Raw genomic sequence first — 12,844 nt, forward strand, 5'->3', positions numbered from 1 at the left:
GTATAATATGTGGACTATGGTGGTGGGATCTAGATGGAAATAAACATTGCAAGCTCAAAGCAAAGGAAAAGGGATGGAAAATCTGAAAATCTGACACGACTAATTATTGGCTAAATGCTCTGATCTTTTATCATCCAACTCATTTTTGAACTCTACTGATCTTCTTGCTTCTCTGCTTGTATTGTTCCTGTTGCAGAGAATACACGTTACAACCACAGACGTCTGTGCATATACTGTTATAGACCAACACAAAGCAAAGCATGTTTGAAGCGAAATTATGCATGATTTTCAAAATCTTTTACAAATTAATTCAGAAACGTGTATTTACCACCCCTCTAACCTTGTAGAAGCACCTTTAACTACAAGCTGCAAGTCTTTGGGGGCTTGTCTCCACCAGCTTCTAGAAACTAAAACATGTTTGCAAAATATCTCAAGCTCAGTCAGATTAGACGGAAAGCATCTGTATATTTTTAGGTATTTGCCATTCTAACACAAGAATACGCCTTGATCTAAATTAATGCTGCGCAAAACATTAACAGCAAACATATCTCAATCATAAAGGACTGCTTGGATGCAATATTTTTGGTGAGCTATAATATTTCACGTGGCATTCAGATTCTGCTTGCTAGTAATATATTTTGCCAGTCGGATGGACGCTTAAGGCCTTATGCTCACAACTAATGTAGAGACTGAGATGGTAAAGCTCAGGGAGGGTCGGGGGAAGACACGTTGAAGATGGAAAATACATTGAGTGCATCCTCTATATGGCATTTGGCAAACGGAGGTGAGATGTTCTTTTGGTTGTCTCTTAATATTTCAAATATACTGCCACTGTTTAGAGAAGGCACTACCCATAGATTTCTTGTCCAAAAATTCACCCACCTGAGCTGTGGATTCCTGCAGCGCCTCCAGAGGTAACTCTTGGCTGCTACTCTGATTAATGCTCTTCTGGCCCTGCCTGTAAGTTTAGATGGACTTCAGCGTGTTGGTCAGTTCGCAGTTGTGACGTAGAGTCCTCAGTGACATGTTCAATGGTATTTACCAATTAGGTGACATTTGAAGACAACTGGTTCCACTAGATTTCTTTTTCCAATTCTCTTTTTATTAAAATTATTTATGGTTTATATGTTTGTTCACATCACAATTTTACAATCTCATTCCTTCTTCTGTACAGCAGTCTATTTACATCACCTCGCAAACATTATTTCACAACCGTTACAGAGGGAGGAATGATTGGTTCTCCCTAAACAATGTCGAGGATTAAATTGTGAAATCAAAACATTCTAGAACAGGAACGTTGGGATGTATATTTGTCGTACCAGAACAAAAGGAAAACAGACGGATATGAATGGATACAACAACCTAAAACTAGACAAAAGATGGTCAAAGTGGTGTAACAAAACTAATCCATCTTTTCAAGAATATACCCTTTTGTATTCTTATGGCATAAGAAAATATCATAAGTGATGTCGAACCATTCCTCCACTGAAGGCCTCTCTCGTTTCAACCATTTCCTCGTTATGGCTTTCCTACACGTAGCACTCAAAATCTGGAATAAATATTTATCACTGGAAGAGACATTTCCTAATGGTAGAGCTCCTAGATATAAAAGACACAAAGGAACCGCTGTTTGGAATACTTTTCGCAGAATCTCACATACCTCTTTCCAGAAAGGGAGTAATATTGGACAAGACCGGAATATGTGAAAATGATTCGCCGTGAGACATCCACACTGTCTCCAGCATATCGATGAATTGGTGTGGTGACCCTTTTAGACTGGAGTGACAAAATATCTAATTAGGTTTTTCCAACAAAACTCTCCCCATACTGTCGAGTTTGATGTTTTCCATCGAATCTCGCAAAGATGTTTCCAATCTTCTTTTTTTATTACCAGATTTCCTTCCCTCTGGTTCCACTGGATTTTATTTAAGGGTATCAGGGTAAAAGAAGCCATTCCCATTAATATTTCTATTTTTTATTTTCCCCCTCCTTTACATTTATGCACTGCTTTGTGATGGCCTATTACAAAACCTCCCAATAAAATATATTGAAGTGTAATTAGAGCAGCACACTATTACGAAAACACAGTTGGTAGCACTGTTGCCTTGCAGCAAGAAGGTCCTGGGTTCAACTCCCTTTCTGCATGTTCTCCCCGTGCGTGCATGGTTTATTGGTCTCTCTAAAAATTGCTCTTACGTGTGCATGGTTGTGTGTCTCTGTGTTGACCTGAGATGGATTGGCAACCTGTCCAGTGTATTCCCCACCTCTCGCCAGTAGACTGCTGGAGATAGGGACCAGCTCCCCCGTGACCCACTATGGAAGAAGTGGGTAAAGAAAATGGATGGATGCTAAGACTTCTGATATATTTTGATAATGTTATTGCTTAGCTCCCATTTTCTCTAAAACCTTTGTCTCACCTTTGTCAGTAAGGTTTATATCAAAATCTGTAAAAAAATGCTTAAATATTTAACTTTAAAGTAGGAGTCTGAACAACGGCACATCCTATTAGTGTACGTTGATACTGCGATGATAATTGCGATTCAAATTAATGTTCAGCTCTGGCTTTAATATGGACAAGGTGTGAATACTTTTACAAACACACTCTAGGTTGGCTTAGGGTGTTTTGCTTTTTGTCCTTTATTTTTACTGATATTTGGGCAATCTACCTGAAAAGTTTCTAAAATGCTTAAGCAACCAAACAAAAACTAACCTCTATTTCAGCACCATTGTTCCTCTGTTCCATAACTGTGAGGAGACACACCAAAAGTCTGACTGAGTGGCCCTTCCCCCTCGTTTTCTGCTCTCCTGAACCTCAACTTATCAGGTCAGCCGCCCCATTCTGACCCCTAAAAGACGTACCCAGCCCCCACTGCAGCAGGGAGAGGGTAACAGGGGGTGAGCATGTCCTGGATATGAGCGGAGGAATGCGTCTGCTGAGAGGAGCCGCTGGAGAGAGGCAGCAGAGGCTGATAAGTCTGGTGGGAGGGGAGAGAAAGTGGAATGGATGCAGGGGGAGTATGCTCAATGAGATGGGTGGGCAGGGGGTAAGAAAAGGAGGAGGGTACATAGAAGTTTGACATACTTAAAACAAAGACCAAAGTTACTGTGAGTTTTAATGGTTTCCGTCAGCATCTGTGTAGACAGTATTTGCAACTGATCTAGAGTTGCAACTAGAAAAAAAAAACAATATAAGGGCTGACAGCGGTGATAAAGGAGATAACATCCAGGAGAACAGGGCAGCAGGAAATCACCATATCACTTCAGATAAAGCTTCAGGGAAACATCTGAACAGAAGAAAGTGGCAAAAGAATTGAAAGAAGAAATTGAAAGTTTTCTTTTTGATGCGTACAGAGAAACGTTGCTGAGGACCAACTGATCTGCGGTTATCCTGACAAGAAGTGAAAAAACCAGCAACAATCTGGAGGAGGAACGGCAAGAGGTCCAAAGGGCCACACAGCACAATGTGAGTATGACACCTCTCCTATTTTCTCCTCGTCAAGACCTAAAAGAGCTTTTCTGTACATCTGATAAGAGAAAGAACAAATTCAATACATTTTAAATTGTTCTTTAGGTCTAAAGTCTCTGAGAAACACACACAGTGGAGCTACTTTTGCCCAGATTAGTGTCATAGAAAGAAATAACAATAGAGATGAAGCACTGAAGCATGATGGCCATCAGACCCTGCTAATCCTCGCCATGTTGGCTTCAGAAAGTCTCCACAAACAAACATTTAAGCACTTAAAGCATTTCAAAAGTGCTTTCTGAAGATACTTTAGACAACCTTGTTGTACTAATATATCTCATGAATTATATAAAACCGTTATTGTCTTTTTGTAAAATTATGTGCAGAAATAAGACAAATTAAAATTTGCCCCTTTCCTTGGAGTGGATTTTCACATAAAATAAAACATGAATTTAAAAACATAAAACAATTAAATTACAGCTTTTTCAATATATATAGTTGATGGTACTAAAATTAATAAAAAAATCAATTGATTAAAATCTGATTCAATGGGTCAGACCTAAAATAAAACCATAATTAGCAAGGATAAAGCTCACGTGTGCAATTTCAGAATTTTGAAAATGAAATTTCAGGTTCCGCAGGATCTAATAAAAGAAATACTGTTTTCCTGAATATTTCAGGAAAGAACCGGCAAAGCACAAAAGTATGAGAAATTAATGGCAAATATCGCTAATTTGGTAATTTGCAACATGAACCCTCACTGATATTAGAGAAAATATAGATGCAACAATTTGTTTTTCTAAAAAACTAAATGACCAAATTTAGCTACTTAGCAACCCCCCCCCCCCCCCCCCCCCCCCCATACACACACACAGCTGTGAAATGGCTAATTTAATCTAAAAAGGTAGATTTCATAATTTATAGCTCCTTTGTTAAAACCAAAGCCTATTATTAACAGAAACTGTTATTCAGACAGTTGTAGGAGGTAAAAGGGGTGGAGTGCCTAAATGTATTTTTTTAGTAAGCGGTACAATTGAGTCACCTCACACACAAGCATGAGCGCGTACACACCTTCCTGCCAGTCCTTCCTCTGTGACCTTCCACCTCACAAGACTTGGGACAACAATAGACCCGGGGGATGTTAAACAAACAAGTTACGTCATGTTAATATTTTCTAATTGATCAGTTGCTCAACCGGATCTTCCTTATCTAGGCTTAATTACAAAGTCACAACGACAGTCGTTTTTTAATGTTTGGTTTTAGAGCACATTAGAGCACAGAGGCAGCACACGTTAAGGTGATGAGAGGCAGGCAGTAGAGTAAGGACTAAGGTAAATGCTTAGTTTTACTTCTTTAACATGTAGCTGCCTCTATTTATAGGATTTTATGTGTGTTGTGTAATTGTTTACACTCAAACCTCAACAAACACTGCGCTTCAAAGTAACTTTACCTAAATATCAAACCACAGATCAGCGAAGTTTACGATACTCCACAGGGATCAGTCTTAGGTCCTCTTCTTTTTACATTCCCCTCCAATACACATATGATCGTGACATACATTTTTACACAGATAACACCCAAATCTCAGGTCACATTTCCGACATTAAATTTAAGGAGAAGTTGTACATCATTCGGTCCCGTCGGTTCTGACCTTGGCAGTTTCTTGGCTAGGATCTACAACCAATCTGAAACTGTAACCTAAGAGATGATACCCAAGTAGAAAAAGTTCTGTCGGTTGGCCATCAGAGAATAGTCCATGATCGCTATTCATTTCAAAAATGGTGCTAGAACTAGAATACACAGAAATATCGCTCCACGTGTCAAAGTTAGGCCCCTCAGAGAATAGACTGAGACCTGAGATCTGTTCTGGGTCATTCGAGTAGGATCACTCCGATTGGTTTGTAGCTCTCCAAAATAATTTATGCACAAAAAGGCAAACAGTGGTGAAAAAGCTAGAAGCTTTATCTCACCAAAAGTAAAAATTAGTTTTTTGATTAATCTATGTGATCTTCCTGTTCATTCAACTTCATGTTGGATGGACAGGAATGGATAATTTTGTTGTTCATACAACTTCAGCCTGGTACAAATTCCCCACAACAGGGTTTTTACACTTTTCCAACAGTAAAATTCAAGCACTTTCAAGGTAAATTTAAAATTTTGCCAGCACCAAATTTCGGAGCAGTCTGTATCTCTGAGCGCCTTTTCTTCATTGAGCTTTATAACACAGCTGCTTCATAGCTACGCCAGAGGACGCCGCCGGTAACGCAGCTGGTCTGCTCATCAGGTGATGTCTGCTGCTCACACGCCGGTATTAAGAAAAGGAGCAAACCCTCTCTGAGCGGCAGCAAGGCCTTCTGGGACTTCATTAAAGCCAAAATGATCACTCCCTATTTGGGCCTTAAACATGAAATATCAAATTGAGGTTTTTAATTAAACTGTTAAAGTTCTCTTTATTACAAAACTGGCAAATTAAAATATCAAGCACTTTCCCAATCTTGAGAACACATTAATTTTCAAGCGTTTTCAAGGATTTCAAGCACCCGTACGAATCCGATTCAAGCGCCATAAAAATCTTTTCTTCTGTTTTGCACTGTTACTCTTTATCTCATGACCCTCGAGAGGCGAGGATATCCTGTACCAGACACAGCTGCTTATCACAAAAACAAAAAAAAAGTCTGTCTGAAAACCAGGTGAATGCAAACTAAAGAATCTTGGACCAAGCCAGAACTTCCAGTAAAACTCTGGCATCAGAGTGTGGAAACATGAACATTCACAAACTGAAGCTGAAAGAGTCTCCTGCAGAAACTTGGTCCAATAAGAGCTATCTGCTGACATTCTTCACCAACAGCAGCAGTATTAATTGCTCTTGTCTACCAGATAATCGGATAGATTATATCATTATATACATATGTTTGAGGTAGAAGAGGCGAACGATACGCAGAGTCAGCCCGTGCCTTGAAAAATAATACAGGAATACATCTAAAAGTATTGGAATATAAATTTTTTTGTCAATAACTCTATTCTGATGTCTATGACTTACAGATAATGAAAACCTTAAAATGAGTGTCTCAGAAAATTAGAATATTACAGAACACCAGATTAAAAAAAGCATTTTTAACATATAAATGTCACATAATGGCAATATTGTGGCCGGCACAGTCATGGGAAAAAATGCAGTTTTGACAAATGTCCAGAAGACAGTCATTGACTTAAAAAAAAAGCATTTATATTACAACTTCAAACTCTAATGGACTTTGTTGGGACTTTGTGATAAATTAACAATTAGTAGTGCATAATCGTTAGGAGAAACAAGGAAACGTGAATTTCAGGTTTTTTGTTTTACACATTAAAACCCGACAAGCCCATTTGATTTGAGCAAATGCTCTGAGGAACCAGCTTTAGCTGTAATTACAGCTGCAGGACTTTTAGAGTATGTCTTTACCACTGTTGCCCATCCTTCTTTACAAAATATCTCAAGCTCAGTCAGATTGGATGGAGAACATCTGTGAACATCAGTTTTCACGTCTTGCTACAAACTCTCGATTGGTTTTAGGCCTGGACTTTGACTAGGCCATTTTAACACAAGTATGCTCTAATCTAAACCATTCCATTGTAGCTCTCGCTGTTTGTTTAGGGTCGTTGTCTTACAAACCTCCACCCCTGTGAAGTTTTTTGCAGCCTCAAACACGTTTTCTTGACGTATTACCTTTTACCTCCATCAATCTTCCCATCAATTCTGACCTGTTTCCCTATTCCTGCTGCAGAAAAGCACAGGATGCTGCCACTACCAGGTTCTCTCACATCTAGCAGTCTGCATGTGTCACCAGACCACGTTCTTCGACATGGAAAAAGCAAGGATGGATTTCATCTTGCCACTCGTCCATGAAGTCAAGATAGGTGGAGTGCATGACTGAGTAATTGTCCCACAGGCAGATTGTCCAACTGAGCTATGGATCTTTGCAGCTACTGAGACTAAATTATACACAGGTAGATTCTGAAGGATTAGTTAATTAAAATTAGTTGCACTGATTCTATCTATGGCTATCGCAGTAAACAAATACATCCCTAACCTTTCATATATTTCAAAAAAAAAAGACGGAAAACTATGCATCATTTTCCATCCACTTTACAGTTAAGTACTACGTTTTGGTCTGTAGCATAAAATCCCAGTTCGTGATTGTAACATGTCAAATTGTGAAAAAGTTAAATAAGCAACAGCTACAGAAAACAAACAAACACCGTCTTTGATGTAAGTTAGCCTTCATCTCTACACTACACAAGTGACAAATAGCAATTATAGGCCTGTTTCCTTTCGGCCAATCAGCTTGCTGATGATAATCGCCTCTCAAGCAGATTCTGACACTTCCTCACAGATAAAACATCTACCCTCTTCATGAACCCAAACCCAAAGAACCTTTGCAGAGACAACATTGATCAACTTAAACCATTTAACATGTTTCTACAGGTTTCCAACACGCTGACGGCCACTTCTTTTCTCTGATTGCATCTCATTTTCTCTGCACAGTTCTCCATGAGTCTGAGCAGCACTCTCGAGAAGGGGGCCCACCATCAAGCCTTGGACCTTTCTGAGGAGCTGCCGCCTCACCTCCATCACCACGCCAATCACCAACATCATCTCCACCATTCCAATTCCCTGGCCTCCACCACGGCCATGGGCGGAGGTAGAGAAACCCCCTCGCGGGTGGTCATACCTCCTCCGTATTCTGCAGCCGAGAGTGGAGCCGGGGGAAGCGAGGCTCCGCTGGAACTCCGTGGGTCGCTGGACTGCTGGGCCTGCTCGGTATTGGTGACAGCCCAGAACCTAGTGATTGCTGCCATCAACGCCTGCCTCGCCGCCGTGGTGTTCGGCACAATCCTGACCCCGGCCATCGTCATGGTTGTTTTCGGCTTCCTGTGTCACTCTACGGTAAGACATGGGGGGAACGTGGCGGCGGTGGGATGGGAGTGAAAAAGACTTTTCAGTTTCACTCGCTGGGTTGTTTTATTAATCCTTACTTTTTACTACAACATATTTTTGGTATTTTTATTTGATATACCAACAAACAAAAAGAATACAAGCCTTTTAAAAAGTTCAGTTATGGTCTCCTACGACCAGAACATCTTGGCTTTGACGTGTCACTTAGTTGGCTTGTGGCAAAAAGGGACTTTCTATCAACAATGACTATTTTTGCCAGGGACGCCATAAAGGCCAGATTTGTTGAGTTTACGACTAACAATTGTCCTGCTGGCAGATTTTCTCACCTAAAGCAGTGGAACTCAGCAGCTCCTCCAAAGTTACCACAGCCCCCTTGGCTGCTTCTCTGATCAATGCTCCCCTTGCCCGGCCTGCCCGTTTACATGGAGGTCCACGTCTTGGTAGGTTTGCAGTTCTGTGAGATGTTCAAAGCTTGGTACTTACGTTGGTCAATCACATGAAATTCCAATGAAATCCTATAAGGTTTGTTGTTGTGAGGAAACTGTAAACAAAACGAAAACAGACTACAAGGGAGATGGTTGAACCCATCCTTTAATGAAACATCTAACAGCGCTAATCTTAGCACTTTGATGCAGAGGTTTGAAATAGTTTGCTTGAGGCGTGAGGGTGGAGTTTGGCTCCATCTCTGAAGGGAGATTTCAGAATCAGATAGATCTGAAGCTCCCTCAGAAGTTAAGGAGATGGGGAATCTGCTGGTCAGGAGAGTAAAAAGCCAGTCACACAAGCTGTGAGGGCTGCTGGTTTGCTTCTTAGCGATTTAATAAGATGTATAACTGCAATTAATTAATACTAAACAAAGAAAACAATCAATTAAAAACATATCTGCCTGTACAGAACCTACCTAATGGTCTTTGGTTATAATCATCCTGAATTAGCTGGTATGTTTTTAGGCCGCTGACCTCCCTTTAAGAGACCAGGATTCTCCCACAATAAGGCCTCATGTGACAGCAGATTAGAGGGGGATTAACCAGCCTTTGGCATGCTAGAAGAACGAGACAAACCAAAAGAATAGAAAACTCTAAACCAGCAGCAAAACACACTCAGAACATAAAAAAAAAAAAAAGTATATCCTTATTCAAATTCTAGGATTTTATGTATGAGGACAAAATAAAAATAAGCTGGTATTTAGAAGTTTCTGAAATGATTTAAAGCTAATCTCGAGGCAAATAAATAAATAAATAATAAATCTAATATCAAAATCCTTAACAGATTGCTCGCTGGCATACTGATGAGGTAGTGAGGTAAATCCCTGCTGCTTCCATAGGATGTAGAGTAAATGCCAGCGGCTAATTAACTCATTTGATTAACTGAAACATCATCGCTATAAAAGCAGGACTTTTGGATGTTTTTCTATTCTGTGCAGCAGTGTGTTAACACATTACTAGGGCTGTAAAGACATCAGCCTATTAATCTGGGAAGGATTATACTACAATTCTTATTTCCAAGTCCATCATTTTTCAGTGAGAAAGGCTAATAAGTGGGAACGATTTAAGACAGTTGTCAATCTTCCCAGGCATCCATGTCCCAATCCTGATTGAAATCATAGGATGGAATTAGCTTTTTCCATGACCGTGTTGAAATTTATGAAAACGTTCTTTTCCTATGACTGTACAGGATTTTCTTTGCCAAGCTTGCAGTCATTCATTGTTTTTGTCTTTTATGGACATATAGAGATCCAGTCTTATCTTAAGAAGTTTTGGAGTGTGTTCTGTTCCTCAAAACGTCGCAAAAAATGTTGATTTAGCCGCTCCTAACGTTCCAGTCATCTCCCGGATGGATTTGTTATGTTATTGCAGCCTGTTTGATTCGCACTGATATCTCCCAATGCAACTACAAATGCAACATTTGGGATTAACCTCAGGACATTTCAGCTGTTAGATAGAAGAGGAGCAGCCCACACTTGTTAATTCAAGTCTACTGATCAACTAACTATAGAACACATGGTGAAGCTACGCATTTAAAAGCTGTAATTCTGAGCCTATTTCTGGACGTCAGTAAAGCCCAGTTGTAATATATCTGCTTGCAATTGTTGTCCAACTTAACGAATTTTAAAAGAAAGATGATCAGAATGATCAGTTTTAATTTTGATGTGTTTTCTATGCTCCCGAGTGTCAGAAAGCGGTTTCTGCTCTCTGCTCTTTGCACTCAAACATTCATCTCTGGAAGGCCGATAAGGATGATTGAGGCCATCTGTCTTCCAGCTCCCCTCCCACGTTCAAATCGTGATTCCTTCACCTCTTCACTCACTCCCTCTATCACTGCTCAGCAGCAAGTGTTTAACGTACAGCATGTACTGCTCAGAGTTTGGGAAAAAGCAGAGGTGGGAATCATGGCTCGCTATGAAGTTTAAAGCTAATTAATTTTTCCAGGAAAAGAGATTTTATTTTTATAAGGATGATTAATGTTGCTTATAGAAGTGAAAGTTTAATTTCAGATTATTAACTAGTGCCTGTATTCACCTCGTACATACCACACAGAGGGCGTCATCTCCTGCTTTTATCTGTGACCTTTTCCCTTTTACACCCATCGTGCAAAAGCCTTGAGACAACTCTCATGTCTTTATATTTTGATTCCGAGCAGGCAGACCTTCTTGTAACCGTTTTAACGTGGTCTTGATTTCGTTTTTCAGACCTTAAGGTCCTTTAAAGATTTTCTTCTATGTCATAAATATGCTACTTGATCTTGTTTCTTTCGCTGAATCTGATTGATTGATTTAAATCTAATCTCTAGACTGAAGAACAGGATTTTTATTCTAATTCTAATTTAATTCTAAGTAATTTCCAAAAGATCTCTTAGCAAAATCTTGGCACATGGTTGATCAACAACTACAGGATGATGATCTATTAGGTCCTGGGGAAGGTCCTGAGGTGTTCAGATGCTGCTCATCTGCTCTAGGTTGGTTTTAAACCTTTATTCATTTTCCTTCACTTTGACCCCTAATTACATTTTTCAATAATAAGCGGTAATGGTTGGGTACAAGGATTGGAGGGAAAAGTATGATCCCAAAAAAATAAACTTTGCAGAACCACTAATAAAGAGTACATATATAAAAAAAAAGAAGAAGTTTAAAACAAGAAAACGGGAGGTGCTTTAAAACCACTACCACACCCTTTATCTTCACTGCAGCCTTCCTGATCTCACCTCTGCAGGTTCGCCCCCAGGAAACCTCCTACTGCTCAGACCTGCTGACCGATGGAGGCTGCGTGGCCTTGCTGGTGGTGGGCTTCCTCCTGGTCACCCCTCTGCTGGTCCTGGCGTTGGCTGCGTACTGCCGCCTAGCCCGACACCTCCAGCTGGGCCTGTGCTTCATCCCGTACAGCCGGGCTGTGTACAAGAACCTGCCGCCCACCCAGCATCGCGGCCTGGGCACCGGCTGCTGCGGTGGCAGAGACGGAGGCGAGAGCGGCGGGAAGGGAAAGGTCTGGGTGTGAGAGAGGAGAAGGATGACACATGAAAGGGAAGCAGGATGAAGGTTGAGCAGAATGATTCGGAAACAGAAGAAAACAAAAGCAACTCCAGAGAATGTCTGATGTTTCATCGAAGCAGAACAATAATTGGTACAGGAGGTCAGTTGCAGGTGTGTGTGGAGGATATACTTCAGTTTTTCCATTGATATCATCCCAATAATTACATTTCCTTTAACTGAAACTTCTCTTTGGTAAATTAATTATTAAAAGTAAAGATTATGCTTCACTTAACGAATACTGTCAGTTTGCGGTTGATGAAACTACAGGTTCAAAATAAAGCAACAGCTTAAAAGAAAGAAGCAGATGTTAGACAATTTGATCTAAAACCACCATAATAAGACATGCAGCCATCTGTGACTTTCCTGAATAAATCACAGGAAAGAGGAAATCTGAAAATAGCGCTGCGTGATGACACAAAACATATTTGTCTCTTATCACATTTGCATCACCATGGAAAACTTGTACTTGTGAGGCGTAGTTTATTGTTTAGTTTTGTGACCTTTGCTTGCGTCGTTTCCTTTTTTTTTAATAAATAAAGTTTTGGATTTTTCACAAGTTGTTTGTCTTTTTACCCGGCGTTAGTAACTGACTTAATGATATGCTTATGTTGCTTAAATCTAATTGAACTCAAGGGCTTTACTGGCAAATTTACCAGAAGATTCAAAGACAAATTATCTTCCTTTCTGTAACTAATGCTTTATAAACCCACTCTGGCTCAGGATTACCGTTACGTTCATCTCAGAAGGAACAAAACAACCGAGCAGGCAGAGAAAATCCTGTTTTTTAAACCTTGCTGCTTCGGACAAAAGTAAAATAAAAAATCCCCTTAATGGTAAAAACCCGTGTGTCATTTTAGTGATCTTATTGTTTGCTCAGGGAAAAGTCGAGGCTAGAGGAGCCAATACGGCTTTCTAACTT

General features: G+C 40.1%; 1 protein-coding gene across 1 annotated transcript; it reads left to right on the forward strand.

Moving 5' to 3' along the window:
- Positions 1-3,102: 3,102 nt before the first annotated feature.
- On the forward strand, positions 3,103-12,481 carry tmem88b (transmembrane protein 88 b). Its single transcript, XM_047384949.1, has 3 exons — positions 3,103-3,463; positions 7,989-8,390; positions 11,609-12,481. Exons 2-3 carry the CDS (start codon positions 7,995-7,997, stop codon positions 11,888-11,890), a joined length of 678 nt encoding a protein of 225 aa, XP_047240905.1. The 5' UTR covers positions 3,103-3,463; positions 7,989-7,994; the 3' UTR covers positions 11,891-12,481.
- Positions 12,482-12,844: the final 363 nt, after the last annotated feature.

Source organism: Girardinichthys multiradiatus, chromosome 14, assembly GCF_021462225.1.
Source record: "Girardinichthys multiradiatus isolate DD_20200921_A chromosome 14, DD_fGirMul_XY1, whole genome shotgun sequence".
Classification (NCBI taxonomy): domain Eukaryota; kingdom Metazoa; phylum Chordata; class Actinopteri; order Cyprinodontiformes; family Goodeidae; genus Girardinichthys; species Girardinichthys multiradiatus.